The sequence below is a fragment of the Gymnoscopelus microlampas genome (genome assembly GCF_963454915.1).
Source record: "Gymnoscopelus microlampas genome assembly, chromosome: 5".
NCBI lineage: Eukaryota > Metazoa > Chordata > Actinopteri > Myctophiformes > Myctophidae > Gymnoscopelus > Gymnoscopelus microlampas.
This window is the reverse complement of record NC_139942.1, coordinates 45,909,484-45,929,786: the sequence shown is the minus strand read 5'-3', so window position 1 is coordinate 45,929,786 and position 20,303 is coordinate 45,909,484. Positions and strand designations below refer to the sequence as shown.

General features: G+C 43.3%; 2 protein-coding genes across 2 annotated transcripts in view; one reads left to right on the top strand and one right to left on the bottom strand.

Moving 5' to 3' along the window:
- Window positions 1–20,303, top strand: part of LOC311045134 (retinal-specific phospholipid-transporting ATPase ABCA4-like) — a gene marked incomplete at both ends in the record, with an annotated part of 110,528 nt that overhangs the window by 81,598 nt on the left and 8,627 nt on the right. The window contains 16 exon segments of the mRNA XM_084056944.1: window positions 1,094–1,263; window positions 2,224–2,348; window positions 3,047–3,145; window positions 3,905–4,186; window positions 8,714–8,746; window positions 8,861–8,966; window positions 9,244–9,318; window positions 10,104–10,273; window positions 11,061–11,238; window positions 11,735–11,850; window positions 11,983–12,130; window positions 12,614–12,737; window positions 13,911–14,040; window positions 14,912–15,032; window positions 17,407–17,469; window positions 19,094–19,200. Coding sequence (XP_083913070.1) covers window positions 1,094–1,263; window positions 2,224–2,348; window positions 3,047–3,145; window positions 3,905–4,186; window positions 8,714–8,746; window positions 8,861–8,966; window positions 9,244–9,318; window positions 10,104–10,273; window positions 11,061–11,238; window positions 11,735–11,850; window positions 11,983–12,130; window positions 12,614–12,737; window positions 13,911–14,040; window positions 14,912–15,032; window positions 17,407–17,469; window positions 19,094–19,200 — 2,047 coding nt within the window.
- On the bottom strand, window positions 5,442–7,061 carry LOC311045731 (aspartate--tRNA ligase, cytoplasmic-like; the record flags this gene model as incomplete). The annotated part of the gene is made up of 1 exon (XM_084057752.1): window positions 5,442–7,061. The coding sequence occupies one exon, from the start codon at window positions 7,059–7,061 to the stop codon at window positions 5,442–5,444; it is 1,620 nt and encodes a 539-aa protein (XP_083913878.1).

Here is a 20,303-nt window from a genome sequence, read left to right as displayed (position 1 = left end):
AGTGTGTAGTTTGTTTGATGTTGAACAAAATGGCAATAGAGTTGATGTGGAGGTCAACCAAGGTCAGAGGCCTTATAGAGCCACTAGTTAGAACAATGGCAAAGTCAAACCCTACCTGCTTAACTCCAATACACCAGACTAAGGGGCTGTGTCCACCAAGGCATTTTCCCCTGCGCGCAGCATATGATTTGAATTGTTTTCAATGGAAGTTTGTGTGATCGCATTTTTACATTATGCTGGAAACGCCAGCAGCGTGATGAGACGCTGAGCGTCTATTCTGTGCTGCGCGTTCATGTCTGCTGCTTTTATCTGGGCACCCAGAGTTGAGGGAGAGTTTTAGGAGACTACCTTGCATTTTCAGCTGGGAACAAGTGCTTTGGTGGACAAACTTACTGTAGACCAGGGGATGTTTGGCAACCATAATTTCAACTGATGTGTCTGCTGACAACTACAAGTAAGACGCGCGAACGCGGGAAGCGAACGCAAAAAGAATATTTAAAAAAAAGTAACAAAAAAATAAAATAAAAAAAAAAAAAAACCAAAAAAATCTGCATTAAAAGGAGCATCTTAGAAAAATACAAATTCACAAAAAAAGAACTTTGAATGTTTTTGAACAATTCAACAAAGTGTTTGAAGTGTCTGTTTCACCCACTTCCGGGGGGCGGAGCCAAAATCCGAGCCCGAAGTATTTGTTCGTAGGGTAGAAAAAGTTTCGGAGCCATTCGGGCACTTTTCATTTAACATGGGGGTTCAATGGGGAGTTTATAGGAGCCTTCTCCGGGGCGTGGCTTCCGGGGGATTAAACGCAACCTTGACAGATGTGTTCAGTTTTCAAAGACCTTTCATTTGATGTATGGTACGTCTATATTGGACATTTACTTGGCTGCACACAGGCAGTGCACACAATACTGCACACAGACAGACGGACACACAGACACGCACACACACAACGCGAGCAGGGTTTCATAGTAAGCTCCACTTGCGCGGAGGCGCGCCTCCTTGCGCGCCTCCTTCTGCTGCGTTCGCAACTATACTGTAGTAGAGTATTAAACTGCTCTATTATGTTCATTGCTTTGCTTGTTTATGACCACAGATGCTAGAGGGGTCACGCTGGCCAACGCCGCTCCTACCCATGATGACAGCAGTGCAGGGAGGTGTTCCAGGCAGGTGAAGGGGACCAGACTGATCCTGAAACAGTTCTTTGCCCTGTTGATCAAGAGGTTCCACCATGCCACACGCAGCCAGAAAGACTTCCTAGCACAGGTACTGTACCGCTTTAGACCTAACATTACAGCTCCGGATGTACAACTAGAGGTTACTCCTACGTCGCACAGCCGATTCCACCAATATTCCACCAATATGCCCATATATGGAGATCTTCGTATCTGTCAGTCCTTGTGCCCATATACAGTATGGAGCTGCTGTTTGCGCCTGATGCCATGACGAAACATTGATGTTAGACAGCACACTCCATATTTTGGCGTGGCTGCATTGGGAACTCCTTATATGGTTATGGCTGAGTCTGGAGATCCATATATGCCTATATATGGACATATCAGTCGGATCTGCGGTGGATAACCATATCGGGTTTGTTCATGGTTATGTCTGAGTCAGAGTGACGTGGGCGTGGTCCGCGTGCCTGTCCTCCCATTAGTTAATATATTAATATAGGATAATGTACTGTACAGTATGTACTGTATGGATCTTTGGATGGATGGATGGATGGTTAGAATAGAATAGTGTGGACAGGTGAAATTGTGGTGATTGATACAGATGGATTGTGGGATGGTTGGGTGAAGTGATGAGTTACTACATACGTTTAACCACTTAAGCACATTTATGATGCCATGACTACAGTACAGAAATCAGCTTTTTTATATTTCAGTTGTAATAGGCAAGGCAAGTTTATTTGTATAGTAAGTAAGTACATTTTATTTATATAGCACTTCTCACTGAGATGGCTCACAAAGTGCTTCACATACATAGAGATTAAAACAAGACAAGGTATTAAAATAGGTAGAACAGTAAAAAGCCTGTACAATTAATCTCAAGTAGAACAGCAAATAACGATACAACGTGGAAATAAAGTCATGTAACATTTGCAGAGTTAATTAAAGTTAATTAAATAAACAAACAGTTGATAAACATGTATTTTAAGTTAGTATACCATAGGTTGCAGTATTGTGAGCATTGTGACTGATGGCTTTGTTTTTCGTTCTCCAGATTGTTCTACCAGCCAGTTTTGTGCTGATATCCTTGATCTTCACCATGATCGTCCCTCCATTTGGAGAGTATCCCAGTCTGACTCTGAGCCCCTGGATGTATGGAAAACAGTTCACCTTTGTTAGGTCAGTCTTCACTGGTACCAGGACATCACTTTAAAACAAGTAACATTTAGCTTAGTACAACATACAGTATCTGCTCTTACTTAAGAAAAATGTATAGAAACTGCATCACAAAAATTAAAGTAACTGATTTTCATTGAACGGCACGCTTGCGCCACATATTGTGTGAAATTAGCCTGGGTCCAAACCATAGACCCCGCCCACTCCCTGAGTGGACTGCCTCTTGGTCTGGTGTTGAGATGTGAGTCTAGGATATCTTCGATACAGAACGTACCGTCCAATGAGAGTCGGAGGTGGGTGGTGGGTCTAACTACAAGCCAATCAGCGAATATCTGCTAAAACAAGCTTTGCGATGACGTCAGATGTTGGCGGATGGATCTCTTGTGATTGGTTTAGGGAAATTCGAATCCCCTCCCCCTTGTAATCGCAGACACTGCAGCCAATTTCAGACTGAAGCTCCACGCAGCTTCAGGCTGATAATCAGGCTAGTGTGAAATAGTATTACATTATGAATCAGACTCACTTCACATTTGTATTCATTCACATACGGTATTATCAATGAATTCACACCTGGCAGCTACATGGTACACACAATGGATAACCTCTTGAGTGACTTCATTCTCTATGTCAGATAGCTAATAGATGAACAAATGTATTGATTTGTGTGCTTACCTTCAGTTTGTGCAATCTGTTTTCTCCAGTAATGAGCGGCCCTTTGACGATAAGATGAAGCGTTTCACAGAGCGCATGCTCAACAGGCCAGGCCTGGGCACACGCTGCATGGAGGGAGAGCCTCTGGGGTGAGTTTTTTTGTTTGTTTGTTTGTTTGTTTCACTCACAAAATTATTTAAGAATGATTCGCAAGGATTCAGTGAAATGGACAAAAAAGAGGTTCCATTTGGTTCCATTTGTACACTCTCAGAGTTACAGACCCATAAGGCCGGATCCATTTGGTTCCATATGTACACTGTCAGAGTTACAGACCTGTAAGGGTCTATTTTGTACCCCTGGTGGTCCCCAGACCCCCCGTTGAGAACCACTGCATTAAAGACGGGGTGCCGTGATTTTCAGTGACCCCCCCCCCAAAACATAATCATCAGGTATTATGGTTATACTAGGAGGGAGAATTTTTTTTAAAAAGTGTACAGAAAGTGTTAAAATTATGTTTTTATGTGGACACGCCTCCAGTTCATTAAGTATACCTGGTTCTCACCTTAGCACCTCCTCCACCACCTTAGCACCACCCACCTGTCCTAGTCCCTCCTCCTCCTCATGCCCACACCTGTTGTGTTATGATAATGAGGGGGAGGGTATATACTTTTAATTAATGAAGTTCTATCAACCTCATAGAGACATGAAAAACAGAAAAAGTGCAAAACCATGGCACCACCTCTTTAAGAGACAAAGCAGACCCTAATACCTGTCTATTGTGCAATCATAAAATATGTATTTACAGTAGTCATGTGCATACATGCACCATGCCAATTGGAACAACTGAAAGTGTGTGTTCTGACATGCTGAGAGCCAATTAACCCCTGTATGCAAACCTCCTTTCCCAGGATACCCTGTCGCAACAGCACAGAGGAGTGGGAGTACCCAGACGTCCCGGCCGTGTTCAGCAACATCATGCTGAGCCCCGAGTGGCGGCCGCAAAACCCCTCCCCTTCCTGCATTTGCAGCACCAATAAGAAGCTGACAATGATGCCTATCTGTCCAATCGGAGCCGGGGGACTGCCCCCTCGCCAGCGGGCAGAAGCCACAGGAGACGTTATGCTGGATCTGACGGGCAGGAACATCTCCGACTACCTGGTGAAAACCTACCCCAGTCTCATCAGGGCCAGGTAGGAACCATATAGAGTTATAGAAGAACTAGAGTGGTAACCGGAAATCCCCGCCCATTCACTTCCAAGGAGTTGCTCGCCCGGCGTATACTTCCTTTTCCCCCCTTCTTTCGTGTTTGGGGACGGCGATGTTGCAGGCAGTGTTGCCAGGTCTGCTTATTATAATTTCACCCCAAGAGTTTATTTGAAAATATCAGATCTACAAGCTCACATCGCGACGCGTTGTGAGCTTGTAGATCACAGTCGCTTCTTTTGGGCTTGTTTTACTAGACCTGGTTGCTTGTTTCTTTCACAGAATCTGGCAACACTGGTTGCGGGGCTCCTCCGCGTTGTTTCGCGTCATAGAGTTATGTCTCACATGCGCAGTAGTGTCACCTTCGTGCGCAACCCCGTGCGCAGGCTCGTGAGTCGAGCGCATTGGTCGAAACCGCCTTCCCTCGTTCATGTATTTGGCATAGATATAGAAACGTAGATACCTCATTGGCCGCTGCAGCTCATTGGCGGAACCTGTATCGCGGCCGCCATATTCGGGAAGGCAGCCGAGCCCTCTAATGCATTTATGTCCATTGAAGCAGACGGTCTCTCCACTATTAAAATCATCACAAATGCCAGACATGGAGTTATGGATCCAGTAGGCCTATACTTGGTTACATCTAAAATGCATATTTTCATACCAAAATACTTTTATCTAATCCAAGTAACAGTAGTTACAAAGAAGTTCTGTCAGTCCAGTCATTGAAATAGACGATATACATGAAATAAACAAACAACAATGAATTCAATATTTATTTGTTTAATATTTTGGTCAAAATCTTTTTGTTATCAACTTTGAAAGACTGAAATAATTGACCATCATTGTCTTTGTCTCCGCCAGGAGACTATGTTTTCGTTCTCGTCCTTCCGTGTGTCCACCAAGCTAACATTGGTCAAGCTTCACGTGACACGTGACAATATATTGAAAGGGTGTGCTTTGATTGGCTAGCGAGACGCATGATGAAATAGAGACCTATAAATTGGTGTGTCACTTCAAAAGATCATTTATATCTTTTGAAGTGAGGTAAGACAGGATTAATCAGGAACAGTACTGGCAGAGACCTGTGCTCCGAGGAGCACATTTTCTAGTTGAGGTTCTTTTTTAGTTTTTACAAGAACAGCAAATACAAATGAAATTGCTTTGAGGCGGTCTGTGTTCTATATTTTAATGGCACTGAAACATAACACATAACACTCCAAGACAGTAAGGGGGGGGGGGTGTTCAAGGGGTCAGACGCTTGGGGTCACGTGGGAACATGGAGGTCTGGCGGACGTTGTGGAGGCCAAGGTACAACATGCAGACTCTCTCCAGGCCAATGCCACCGCCGCCGTGTGGGGGTGCGCCGTACCGGAAGGAATCAACGTAGCTCTTGATGTTCTCCAGGTCAATCTTGTGATGCACGGCTCTCTCAGTCAGCAACTGAGCATCATGGATTCTCTGAGCTCCAGAGAGAATCTCCTCTCCCCGCATGAACATGTCATATGAGTTGGAGTATTTATGGTTCTTGGGGTCAGGCATCGTGTAGAAAGGCCTCACAGCCAGCGGGTACTTGTCCAGCACAAAAAAGTCAGTGCCATACAGGTCCTTGACAAGGCGGCCGAGCAGCTTTTCGTTAGGGGTGCTTAGGTCTTCCTCGTCGCCTATCTCCACACCGGCCTGACGGAGCATGACCAGGGCATCCGTATAGTTCAGCTTCAGCCGTCCGGGTCCTTCCAGGAACTCGAACGGTTCGCTGGGAAACTGCTTGTTTACCGTCTGGATCTCTGGCTGAAAGTTGTCTCTGAGGCCCTTGAAAATCCGGACCATGGTGTCATAGATGGAGTCAATGACCTCGTGGTAGTGGTAGTTGAAGGCCATCTCGATATCCAGGCCCACAAATTCTGTCAGGTGACGGTGGGTGTTGGAATTCTCCGCTCTGAAAACCGGTCCCACACAGAAGACCTTGTCGAAGTCAGCACAGATGCACATCTGCTTGTAGAGTTGGGGAGACTGGGCCAGGTAGGCACTGGTATTGAAGTAGGACACAGTGAACATGTTTGCCCCGCCTTCACTGGCAGCTGAGATAATTTTGGGAGTCTGGATCTCCATAAAGCCCTTGTCGGTGAGGATCTCTCTGAAGAGTTGGCACACTCCTGACTGCAGGCGAAAGATGGCCTGGCTGGTTGTTGTCCTGAGGTCAATCACCCTGTTGTCTAGCCTGGTGTCCTGATTGACTGTGGCTTTGCGATTCTCGTCCTCCTCACTCCCCTCATCCCCCTCCTCCCCCTCCGGCCTCACAGCATCATCCAGCTGCAGGGGTAGGCGAGGCTCAGCCTGGCTGATGACGAAAATCCTCTCAATGTGCAGCTCCACATCCTGCTGGGTGCAGCTCTTCACCGGAGGGTCCACCTTTCTCACAACTGCCTCCACGTCCACAATACTCTCCCTGGTGATGTTGGCGGCAAACTTGACCATCTGCTTGCTGGCGCGGTCTCCCACGGCGACCAGTGCCTGCACGCTGAACTGCCGCTGACGCAGGACCAAGAAACACTGCCTCCCTTTGGCACGGCTGGTGTGGATTCTGGCACGCACCCACATCAGCTGCCCGTCGGCTCTCTCTGGTGTCAGTTCTTGGATATGCACCAATGCTCTTTCCAGTTTCTCTTGGGACTGGCACATAGGCGACACGCCATACCTATCCTGGGCAAAGTCAACGTCCTCTGTGCTTTGGTTAGCAGCCAGCATGGCCTGTTTCTTATCCTTCTTTGGGGCCTTCTCCGCTTTCTTCTGCTGTTTCTTCAGGGATTTCTTTGACTGGGCCTGCTCCTCCGCCACCGGCCCTTGCACTTCTTCCTTAGTCATGTCTCAATATAAAATACCAAACACTCGACTGGTTGTTTAACCCGATCCAAGAGCCGCTGTGATGGTATCCAAGCAGGAGGTAAACCGAAATGCCCCTTGGCAAGCTAGGGAGACGGATGCCTGGACTGTAAAGCCAACTGTATTGAGGCTTATTCTCCTAGTCGATCGATTTTGTTGGGTATCGCCCTGATGTCACTACGGTGAAGTCAGGTAGTGTCGGGCATATCCATATATGGAGCGGGCTATGTCTGTTAAGCCCAAATCTGGGACTATCAGTCCTGGACGTTTCGGTTATCTCCATATACAGTATGGAGTCCAGGAACGGTTCTCTGATGTCAGAGCTAGGTATGTCAGATGGTATGTTAGTTCCACAGCTTGATAGTCATGTCTGCTGAGCAGGACGCTTTCAAAGCAAGGGCCCAGCATTGAAATTGAGCCTATATAGGAAAAACGTTCCTTTTTATTATAATTAATATTATATAGTGTATAACAGCTATTAATAGTGAATTGAATGATGAAGTAGGGAATTAATTTATGAAAAAATCACACCGAGTGTGAAGTGAGTGGTGCCTTTGATGAGCCCCATATTGACCCTGTATTGATGTTGTCATCAATGTTTGTGGACAGACATAGAAAACAGACTAGAAAATGTGCTCCTCGGAGCACAAGTCTCCGCCAGCAGACCCGTGCTATTTTAACCAAAGGAAATCACTTACCCTATCTTTAACCATAGTTTTCTAGAAATGTTCTGATTCTTAGATTAGAACATCTAAGAGTGACATCAGTGCCATCAGCCAAGCTAACATTGGACGGATGTTAGCTTGGCTGATGGCACTGATGTCACTTCGAAACATGTAAACAATGTTTCGAAGTGACACACCTATTTATAGGTCTCTATTTCGTCATGCGTCTCGCTAGCCAATCAAAGCACACCCTTTCAACATATTGTCACGTGTCACGTGATGCTTGACCAATGTTAGCTTGGTGGACACACGGACATACATACATACATACATACATACGGACACACGGACAAAGCCAGATATAGGAGTGGTTGCCTTCGATACAATGTTGAAATATGGAGATAAGAGGTTTCTGCCCGACAACAACAATATATTCAGAGATTATCTGGCAGAGATATATGACTCCACAGAGCACACCCTTCTAGTGTCCTTTTTGGGGCGGTGTAACCGCCCCCTATAAGTGACTTTTGGACACTGACCAATCCTGCACCGTGATTGGCCAATAGTCTACAACGCAGTCTACACCCCTAACCCTTCCACAGTCAATGCAAATCTATACTTTTGCAAAGTCAGCCAATCACATTACAGCTAGTGTCATCACCACTAGCTGTAATGTGTTTGGCTGACTTTGCAAATTCAGGACTGTGATTGGCTAGTGAAACACATGACACATGTGAAGCCCTGTGTTGTGAGCTTGCAGATCTTCTATTTTTGAATAGCCTTCATTTCATATAAAATGGGGTTTAAGTAGTTAAGTAGTTTAAGCAGTGAGCCTCTGTTTCTTTTTCTTGTTGGAGTTCCGCATGAATACATACAATTTTGGATGCATTGATTGGTTGATTTCTTTTTTATATTGACTAATAATTAAATGTATTCTGACCAACTCATTTATTTGCTTTTCATTTCCAGTTTGAAGAGCAAATACTGGGTGAATGAACAAAGGTAAATGATGATATACTGTGGAAAATGTCTCTCCCTAGTGGAGATATTACATTATTGCCATGAGCATGTGCAGTGTTTCCGTTGTTGAGTTTCATGTGCTTTTTCTCTGTCCAGATATGGAGGTCTGTCAGTGGGAGGACAGCTCCCCATCCTGGATGTAGAACCCAGAAACATCCAGGAGGTGTTTCACCAGCTGGGCCAGATGCTGAACATCACTGGGGTTTGTGGCCATAAATGATCTTCATCTTTGAATAGAAGAAACCTTTTAGTAGTTTTATTGTTAGTGTTAATAGAACAGAACGGCATACATCAAGTCAGGTCATTATGATTATATGGCTGCAACTAATCTCTGTCTTTAATCGATGTCTCTGTTGATTATTATGTTGATGATTTGTTAGACAATATAATGATGGTAAAATAAGGTAATAAAGTGATAATCTGGAATTTATTTTAATTAATTTACTGTTCATCGATTAACGCATAAATCTCTTTTTCAGGGTCCCTATTCCAAGTTTGCACTGCAAGAAATTGGACCATTTCTAAGATACATGGAAAGTGAATTCAATATAAAGGTAAAGGTTGGAATGGACTGCTGTGATTCTCTTCATACACACTTTTAAATGAACAATATCCACTTCACTGCAGCAGTACCTGTCGTTGCGGTGCTATTGGAATTGACTTTTGAGGCCCTTGCACACATTTCCTCACATGGAAGAAATGGACAACAAAGATTTTTAACGAACACACAATTCTCTATGTATGGCCTCTTGCACACCCACTCCAAAATTGCGGTCCGAGGAATGACGCCTGACTTTTTGAATCGAACCCAGTTCAATTAAATTATTTGATCGTTAAAAATGATCTGCATGCTGCGAGCGCTTTGATCTGCTAATGTTGTCGTACAACGGAGTATAAATTAAGCATGGGTTTACACACCAGGCACGTGATGGATAAACGATACGAATATGCTTATTCATACAGCTTGATGCATTTGCGGTGCGGAAGCAGCATTTTTTTATCTTGGGCAAATTAATCACACGAAAATGTAACGATGTATCACACAAAATAGCAGATCTACAAGGTCACAGAGCGCTGCATCGAGCTTATAGATCTGCTATTTTCTCTATTTTGGGTCCCGGGGAGACATCAAATTTCTCTTTTGGGTCTGGAGCTAAAAGTCTGGAAACCACTGCCTCATGTCACGTCGGGCCACTCCGAGTTATTATACTGCATGAATGTGAGAATTCCTCGCATTCATACCAAAAGAAAAAGTGCATTGCGGCTCACTTTCCACTCAGCAAGGTTAAAACTGTGCTACTCCTATTTGCATGAACCTGCTGCTCTGCTTTCTCTGCAGGTGTGGTACAATAACAAAGGCTGGCACGCCATGGTGGCATTCATGAATGTGGCCAACAACGCCATCCTGCGGGCCTTCCTGCCTCGCCACGCCAACCCCGTGGAGTACGGCATCACCGCCATCAACCACCCGCTCAATCTCACCAAAGAGCAGCTCTCAGAGGTCACAGTGTGAGTGTTCCATGCTTTTTGAAATGGTAACATCCCACAGAGAGAGCATTCAGGTTTAACATTTCACTGGTGTCAGGGTTCTGTTCTGCATAAAAAAAAACAGAGTGGCTTGCTTTTTACACTTATTTTTTTATTTTATGAAATCTCACCTGAAATCGCTGCAGGGCTCTCTCCCAGACAGTCTCACTTATTGGAAAATGTGAACATTTCTAGGGGCCAGTTTTCTATTCACAGAATAGCCTACAACATTTTAATTTGGAAGTTTGTGAACGTCTAGATGGCCCAGGAATATCATACTTTGACATCCTATATTTTCTCAGAACACATCATAAATTAGCTTACACAAGCTAATTTCTAGAACTATAAATAATCCTCTGAGCCTGCATGTTTATATAGTGACAAGTACTGGCCATCTACAGAGTTCAAGAAGTAAATAGCACTTATCGTCAAGATATTTAGGGATGGCATACTACATCTAAAGTCTGATTTATATCAGAAAATAGCCGATATACAACGCGTTTGCACTGCAATGCTTTGTGAGCTAGTAGATCGTCTCTTTTTGGTACACAACGCAGTGCGCAAGTATAGATCGGGCATTAGCAGAATGGATGGCACACATTGCTCACCAGCAATACAATACATAATATATATATTTACCCCAAATCTCTGCTGGCTCCCTCCTTGTTGCCTTTTGCTATCTACAGTATACAGTGTAAAAAAAATCATTATTATTTGTACTCCTCTTTCTGTCTCAAACTAACCCATCTTGTCCCTCTCTCTCCCGTAGTCTGACCACCTCGGTGGATGCAGTGGTGGCCATCTGTGTCATCTTTGCCATGTCCTTCATCCCGGCCAGCTTCGTCCTCTACCTCATCCAGGAGCGAGTGACCAAAGCCAAACACCTGCAGTTTGTCAGCGGGGTCAGCCCCCTGGTGTACTGGGTGGCCAACTTCTTCTGGGACATGGTAAGCTAAGCAGACTGCAGGATCAGTTCAATCAATTCATTGAAATGTACATTCTTCTGGAGGTCAGAAGAATGTACATTTTAACTACGTCATACTGACTTAACCTTTTAATTTAACAGGTTCTTTATCAGAATTGGTTTTGACATGGAATAGCACATACTGTACTTTAATCATTTGAATGAAAACTTTAATTCTGAAGAAAATCCACGTCCTGACCTTATACGTTTTATGCAAGAACTGACTGACTGCTGAGATTTATATTTATTCTTATGAAGCAAACATCTCTATTTGAGTTTTATAGATTTAAGAGAGTTCTGTGGGGCGGGGAAATCCCCATTCACAAATCAGACCTTTCAAGAACATATGTGGATATACTGATAAATGCAAATAAGATTCCATACTTTTAAGTAGCTCTTTTATTTTCATTTCATGGCTCACAGTTAGCTAATAATGTACTATGTACAATGATTTAAATGTTTAAATGTTCCTCCCATAGATTAACTACTCTCTCAGCGCTGCGATGGTGGTGGGTATATTTGTAGCTTTCAACAAAAAGTGTTATACGTCACCCACCAACCTGCCTGCCCTGATAGCACTGCTCCTATTGTACGGGTAAGATATAAAAACAGCTGTTCTACTCCTCTTGGCTCTTATTTCATTATCGACTCTCAAGTTGTGAAATGCAAGTTTTCCTGTTCAGTTGAGTTTCAGTTGACCTGGTCTGTTTCTCCTGCCTGTGCACAGGTGGTCAGTGACGCCCATGATGTATCCCATGTCCTACGTGTTCAACATCCCCAGCACGGCCTACGTCTCCCTGTCCTGCATCAACCTGTTCATAGGCATCAACAGCAGTGCCATCACCTTCATCCTGGAGCTGTTTGAAAACAACCGGGTAAGAGTGGAAACACTTCTCTCCCAAGGCTTTTGCTTTTGCTGAACTTTTGAACAAATTCAAACGATAAGATATGAGGGTAGCACTTTCTATGCATCCCATGTGAATAACGCATTATACACATACTTAAAAATATGATTCTTAAATAATAATAGAAATGGACCTGGGTCCTTTCATTTTATTTGTGCATTTCAATTGTGCTAAAGTTGGTTAAATCGTCACAATTACATTTTGTGCAACTTTAAAAACCCCGGAGTGGAAAAACTCATTGAAATTCTAAAATCTATGAATGTTTTAACCATCTGCAATCATTGTGTGTGTGTGTGTGTGTGTGTGTGTGTGTGTGTGTGTGTGTGTGTGGGTGTGGGTGTGGGTGTGCGCGCTCGTGAGTGTGTTTTCCTGTGTGTGCGTGCATGTCGGTGCGTCCATGTGTGGGTGTGGGTGTGTGTGTGTGTGCCATGTGTTTTGTGTGACACTGAGCAGCCTTTGCTGGTGTTTAATGAGTGGTTGAAGAAAGGCCTCCTGGTCTTCCCTCATTTCTGCCTGGGGCGAGGTCTCATAGACCTGGCTATGAACCAGGCTGTCACCGACGTCTACGCAAGGTTCGGTAAGCGCTGACGGGACACTTACACTTCATTGCATCATTATTACGATAACTATTCCTGGCTGGGAAGAAGAAAAAAAAAACACCTTTTTAGAATCCCAATCCTTTATAATGCAGAGATACTGTATGAAATGTTGAACTTAGGTGCCCTTTTCTTTTCTAAAATGTAATAATGTATGGAATTCCAATTATTCATTCACCCACCGTATTGATATAACTATGTTCTACCATAACTATGTACAGCTGAAGAGATTTAAACCTAAAATCTCATATCAGAATAAAATAAAATAAAATAAGCAATCTATTTAAATCAGAATCAGAAACTCTACAGTACAATAAATGCACAAGAATCTGACTTGCAGTGGTTAAACAACACCACAGCCCACATTCTTGGAATAATCACAATAGACACCAGTACTGTATAAGTGCAGGGAGCAACAAGGTAGCTCAGGAAAAAGGATTGCGATAGAATAAATGTATAATAAGTAGTGGTTGGCATAACAGTTATACCCACTGAAAGTTTTTAAGAGATATCAAATGTTACATTTTGGTAGGTTTTATTTCTCAAAAATGTATGTGTATTGTGTTGTAAAATAACTATTCAATAGACCTTCTATACGCCATATTGACATATAAGTTGTGTATTTTTTAGGTGTTACCAATGATATTAATTAAGGTTGTGTTCCATTAACTATACCTTTCAATCCGGGAACCCTTTTTGGAGTAGTTGTTGCTATGTACAGTATATAGGAACATATTTTTTTTGTAATTAAAAAAAAATATATATGTTTTTCATAAGACTTAGGTCAGGCCTTTTTTAGAACCGGCCTCAGGTCTACAGTAAATGGGTTAAGGTCAAATACTCAGGATGCTGCCACAGTATTGTACATGTTGGCTCACTGGAAAGGCTGCACTTAAATGGAACACAGCCTTAATTAGTATCATTGGTAACACCTGTGAAGGAAGTAACAATACATAACTATAACTATTTATGCCAGTGTCTAGGGCCTAGACACTGGCATAAATATAGGCTGTCATTGAACGCCGCACAAATGGTGTAGCCTTTTCTTATTTACTGAGAAATCAGCACTTTCAATAATCACTGTGTCATGGGATGCATATTTTCAGTCATTTTGAATCGATATTTACAGCCAACATATTTGTGTGTGTGTCCAGGTGAGCAGCAGGCGATGGACCCGTTCCGATGGGACTTTGTGGGGAAGAACGTGGCCTTCATGGCCGTGGAGGGCTTTGTCTATTTTGCCTTGAATCTTCTCATCCAGTACCGCTTCTTCCTGGACCAGTGGTGAGTGAGGGCCCAGATGAAAGACCTGTCTGGTCAACACACTCTCACTCCCAAACAGCCTATAGTCCATTAAGACCAGGAATGCATACTGTGTCATTTTAGATTTGAGCTGTAACTGTTATTTTATGCTTTGGCTATTAAAAAAGTAGCAGATCTACAAGTTCATAGTTCATAGCACATAGTGGCACATTTTTGTTTTTGTTTTTTTTCCCACATACACGGTTTCCACCGGACAGCAACAATATCATGTCCAGAGCAGTGGTTCTCAAAGTGGGGTCCGGGTACCCCCAGGGGTCCTTTAGGGGGTTCCGGGGGGTGGTCCCCAGCATCACAATCATTTGAACCCCTTTATCCATATTTTAAACATTGGCTATTGAAAAGACAGTGTGTTTGAAACATTTTTGAATAATGCACTCAGGTGCTGCCAGCTGAAGAAAAGAGACTTTGGTTGCAGGCTGAACGACGCAGGTTGTGCGCGACGCCTCTGTTTTTTTGCAGTCTACAAAACAAAACAGAGCAGCTTGCAGCGCCTTCTCTTCATGTCGCCAGGCAACCAGACACATACCTGTCACCCTGCACTTTCAGGCTCCTGCCCCAAATCACAGAAAAGTTGTCTGTGTGGTAGAATAATCTCTTTGCCTGCTCGCCGATTCACCGTCGTTTTCTTAGCTATACCCAGGGGTGCACATAACTTTTTTGGTCTAGTTCTCAGAGGAGCACCTGGAGATGTTACTTGGTGGTGCGCACCAAATAAATGGTAAATAAAAGGTCCGGTGCCGTTTTGTCAACGGGGGGGGTTCAGCGCGGACCCGGTTCGGTGCCCCCCGGGACCGCTTTGTCAACTTTTTGGGCCATTGTTCCTATCTTTCAGGTTATCAAAGGCACCTGAAGGTGTGATAGAAGATGAAGATGATGACGTGAAAGCAGAGAGGCAGAGGATCTACGAGGAAGAGGACAACTCAGACATCCTAATGGTCAAAGACCTCTCCAAGGTACAGTAGTAAAACCATTGACTGTTGTAAAGGCATCGTGTTACAGTACATGCTAATCACATGTTACCTGAATGGTGCTGTGTCCTGTACTGTATAGTGGTCGACCCCCATCTGAAAATATATGCCAAGGACCCCCATAAGAGAAGATTTTTACGGCTCTAGCAGTGATTTTCAGCCATTTTAATTTCAAGGACCCCCAGTTTGACATGCATTAGGCTACGGACCCCCTTTAATGGCATTTCTGTCTCTCTGAGTTACAGACCCATAAGGGTCAATTTGGTTCCTATTATCATTTAGCTGGGGACCCCCTGGAACTCGCTCAAGGACCACTGGGGGTCCCCGGGACCCCACTTTGAGAACCAATGGTATGCAGGACCTGTGTGTAATCAGTAAAAACCTCAAGCAGGCCAGTGACCAAAGAGGAAGGACCTTTTCTTTTTTGCCTCCCTTTGAATTTGGACCCATGGGAACTCTGGCTGCAGAATCAGTGTCCTATTTTAAACTGACCTCTGAAAAAATATTTGTACAAGTTCTTATCACAACACGGTTGGATTGTACTTCACCCAGTGGTGTGAGGACAACCATCTTCACATTGTCAGCGAGGCAAAGCAAATAACCGATCTCACCTCAGTACCCCGCTATCGTCAATAACCAAACAGTTGAATAATTGACAACATTAAGAGGTGGTGCTGTGGTTTTGCACTTTTTCTGTTTTTCATGTGTCTATGAGGTTGATAGAACTTCATTAAGCCCCCTGGTGGTGTATTTATGGTGTTTTATGTCTTCTCTGACTGTTTTGAGTTTCGAGGCTGAAACCTTGAGGGTCAAACGTGCCAATAGAAAAACAGCCATTTAATGACACAGTACAAATATACCCTCTCCCTCATTATCATAACACAACAGGTGTGGGCATGAGGAGGAGGAGGGACTAGGACAGGTGGGTGGTGCTAAGGTGGTGGAGGAGGTGCTAAGGTGAGAACCAGGTATACTTAATGAACTGGAGGCGTGTCCACATAAAAACATAATTTTAACATTTTCTGTACACTTTTTTGAAAAAAATCTTCCTCCTAGTATAACCATAATACCTGATGATTATGTTTTAGGGGGGGGAAATCACTGAAAATCACTGCACCCCGTCTTTAAATACCTATTGACCAATGCCATCCAAAGAAGGAAACACCAAAGGCTATCAGTCGCCGTCGAGCTTAAATAACTCTATATTGATCCCCATCTCCTCCAACTGTCGTACCAGAGCTTTATTCAGCCCATCCTGCTGTGTTGTTCCACCTGCTTTTTTTGACATGTTATTCATCACTCAATGGACAAAACTCACACTCATATAACCAACGCTGGCTGCCACCTGCCAGGATAATTGGTCTTCCACACACCCAAACCTCACGGCACCAAACAAACAACAAAGCCGCTGCACGCGTCGCAATTTCAATCACACGGCAACATCACACATCCACTCAATCACCACCTTACCCTTACTTAATGCCCCGCTCCAGGCCTGATGCCTAAATCATAGCCGCCTTAAATAACAGGCCTCGCTGAGTGTGTGCTGCGGCCTGTCATTTTGTATTGCTGTTACTGTGTGTTGGTGGATGTATTGCTGTTGTCTGACATAAGACAAGTGCTGTGTAAAGGAAGTTCACATTGTGGGACAATAAAATCTAAAGTCTCAAAGTCTATTACACGCAGTACGTTATGTCCAGTACAGTACCCCCAAAATTGCATCAAAAAGTACAGACCCATACTTGTGCCAGGGACCTCCTTAAAGGGATAGTTCACCCCAAAGAAATACTTATAACGAGCAGTGGGTTCTGGTAGGAAAGGAGACTCTTTGTGTCTCCTACCGGAACCCACTGCTCATCAAATTATTGGCTTAGGACTGCGACAAAAACAAAAGAATATCCATGGGGTGAGTTATCGATAGAAAAAAGCCATTTTGGGGGTGAACTATCCCTTTAAAAGAAGATCAAGATTTTATCCAATAAAGTAGCCAATCTACAAGCTCACAACGCATCGCCAATTTGCGAATAGCTGAAAAATAAAAATGGGGTGTTTAAACCGGTCCTCATTTTTGCTGGGGGACCCCCAAGACCCTCCTCAAGGACCCCTGGGGGTCCCCGGACCACACTTTGAAGAACCAGTGCTGTACAGCAGCACACATACAGTACTATATCACATTGTTATATTTACCTGTTCTATTCTTGGTTTTTCATTTATTTCTTACGATCACTGTTGTTATTATAGTTTTTAGAAAGGTCTGTGCAAGTAAAGCTTATGGTTGAGATGACTCTCCTCTCCTCTCCTCTCCTCTCCTCTCCTCTCCTCTCCTCTCCTCTCCTCTCCTCTCCTCTCCTCTGCACAGACGTACATGGGCAGGAAGAGGGCAGCGGTGGACCGGGTTTGTGTGGGTGTCCCAGCCGGAGAGGTAAACACTGACTGATCCACCACTCCCCATTCACATGCAAATATGACTTTATTTACCTTGTTTCATGCTTAACCCTTTCAATCCGGGTACGCATCTGTGTAATTTTAAGATTTATTTGGCTATTCAAAAATAGCAGACATACAAGTGCCGCGCTATGAGCTTGTAGATCTGCTATTTTTGAAAAACCTGTGAAAATGTGTGCAAATCTATGAATATATGTATTGTTAAAGGGAACATTTGTAACTCAAATCTTTGCTTCTGGGGGGTCCCTGGAACAAAACGTTTTAAGATGGGGGTCCGCGGCCAAATACATATCTAAAAATGTTTTCTAAATCCTAACGGTATGTTGCTATATCAGTGGTGCTCCAACTTTTCCATGTCAAGGACCCCCAAAATGATATGTATTTGGCCGCGGAGCCCCATCTCAAAATATGTTATTCCAGGGACCCCCCAGAGGCACAGACCGGAGTAAAAAATGTTCGCTTAAAAACATATATTCAAAGATTTGCACAAATTTTCAAAAAAAAAAAAAAAAAAAGCAGATCTACAAGTTCATGAGCTTATATATCTACTATTTTTGAATAGCCAAAGAAATCTTAAAATGACACAGATGCGTTCCCGGTCTTAACGGGCTAATATTTGCATATTCCTGCCGTGTAGTGTTGTGAGCTCATTCGGTGGAGTGTGATATCAGAGAGCCGTCCGTGTCCACCCACACTAACTAATCAATTTATGCACCGAGTTCAACAGCTGGTGTCAACGATGATGCCGAACATCATCCCCATTTTTATTCAACTCTGAGAGGATGCACAAACTAAACACGTTCGGTTACATTTGCACCCTCTCAGAGTTACAAAACGGATAAATGAACACCGAGGATTTTACGCTGTGTTCTGTGTGTGTGTGTTTGCACGTACACTAGTCACAGGTACACTGATTGTAAGTAATGAAGCTGAGCTTGTAGTGCCATTAGCCAAGGCTACTGCACGACTTTATGTCATCTGCATCTGCATTAGCTCATCACCGCATTAATCTAATTATGCATGCTTGAATATTGGTGATGTAATGACCCGTATAACCCACTTAAGCCATTCAATCCGGGGACGCGTCTCTGTCATTTTAAGATTTCTTTGGCTGTTCAAAAATAGCAGATATAGAAGCTCATAGGCAGTCGGTGCCGCGCTATGAGCTTGTAGATCTGCTATTTTAGAAAAATCGTGAAAAGTTGTGCAAATCTTTGAGTGCATAAATATGTTTTTAAAGCGAACATTTGTAACTCAAATCTTTGCTTCTGGGCGTCCCTGGAACAAAATATTTGACAAATGTTCGCTTTAAAAAATATATATCCAAAAATTTGCAAAAATGTTCACGATTAAAAAAACAATAGCAGATCTACAAGCTCATAGCGCGGCACTCGGTGCCGTGCTATGAGCTTGTATATCTGCTATTTTTGAATAGTCAAAGAAATCTAAAATCTCAAACATGTGCCCCCGGATTCAATGGGTTAAGCCCTTCGCTGACATGCTGGCTGTTAATGCGGAACGCTGTGTACATACAAAGCAAAGCCGGTGTATTACCTCTAATGAATGTGTTCTTTTTATCACCTCTAATGAACACCATGCAGTGCTTCGGTCTGCTGGGAGTGAACGGCGCTGGGAAGACCACTACCTTTAAGATGCTCACTGGGGATACAGACGTCAGCTCTGGGGAGGCTACTGTGGCTGGGTACAGGTAATGATAAGAAACAACATGACTTTGTTCATTAGTGCACTGTTTCCCAAACACTGGGTCCCAAGCCCCCAGAACCAAGGTAGAACAGTGAAGTGGCCAAGCCTGGTGGTCAAATCTGATATTGCAACACTTCCGCATTTTGCGTCCGTGCATCTGCCGTTTGTGCGCCTGCTCACGACGTGTCATGACCCAGGAACCAATGGAATGGACCCATGGAACCAATACGGAACCAATATTTCTTACTTCCGGGTGCTCCAAAACGCCACTGAGCAATTTCATTGAAATGAATAGCTGGGGGCGGGGCAATCCACCCTCTAGATTGTGGACCAATTTTTATGGGTCGCGAGTAAATATCCCCTTTTTTCCCCGTTTCCTACATAAAAAAATATAATGATTATGTCAAAAGATGTAAAAAAAAAAAAGTTTAAACAAAAAAAGGCAACTTTTCATCAATTAAAAACATGTTTTTTTTTTTTTTTTTTCAAAAGTACTTAGTGAATACAATAATAAAAATAAAATCATTAATAGTGAAAATAGCAGATCCACAAGCTTGTAGATCTGCTGTTTTCACTAGTTTGGGTCCCGGGCAAACGTCTAATTTCTCTTTTGGGTCTTGAGCTAAAAAGTGTGCAGAACCACTGCATTAGTGTATAACATATTGTCACTGTTATGTCAGGTGGAAACCTTGTATGTCCAAAAGAGTTACCTTTCAGGAAGAAAAAACGCCACTTGTGTCCCAATGTCACAAGCTCTCCAACTTTTTTGAGCCGATCTACTGTACAAGCTAGCTAGCTGCGATGCGTTTTGAGCTTGTAGATTCTCTAGATCTGCTATTTTCTCGAGCTAAAAAGTTTGGGAACCACTGAAGTAGGGCATTAGTTTACATGTTGAAATATGGATATACAAGGATTCTGCCCGACAGCAACCATTAAATTAGATATGAGGGATTGAGATGAGATATGAGATGACAAGATGAGATATGAGATGAGGTATGGTTATTAGATGATATGGTAAGACTGTATATTAAGGTCGCTTCTATAATGCATTATAAGCGCATTTATAATGCATTACAATGCGCTTATAAAGTAAATGGTAAATGGTGC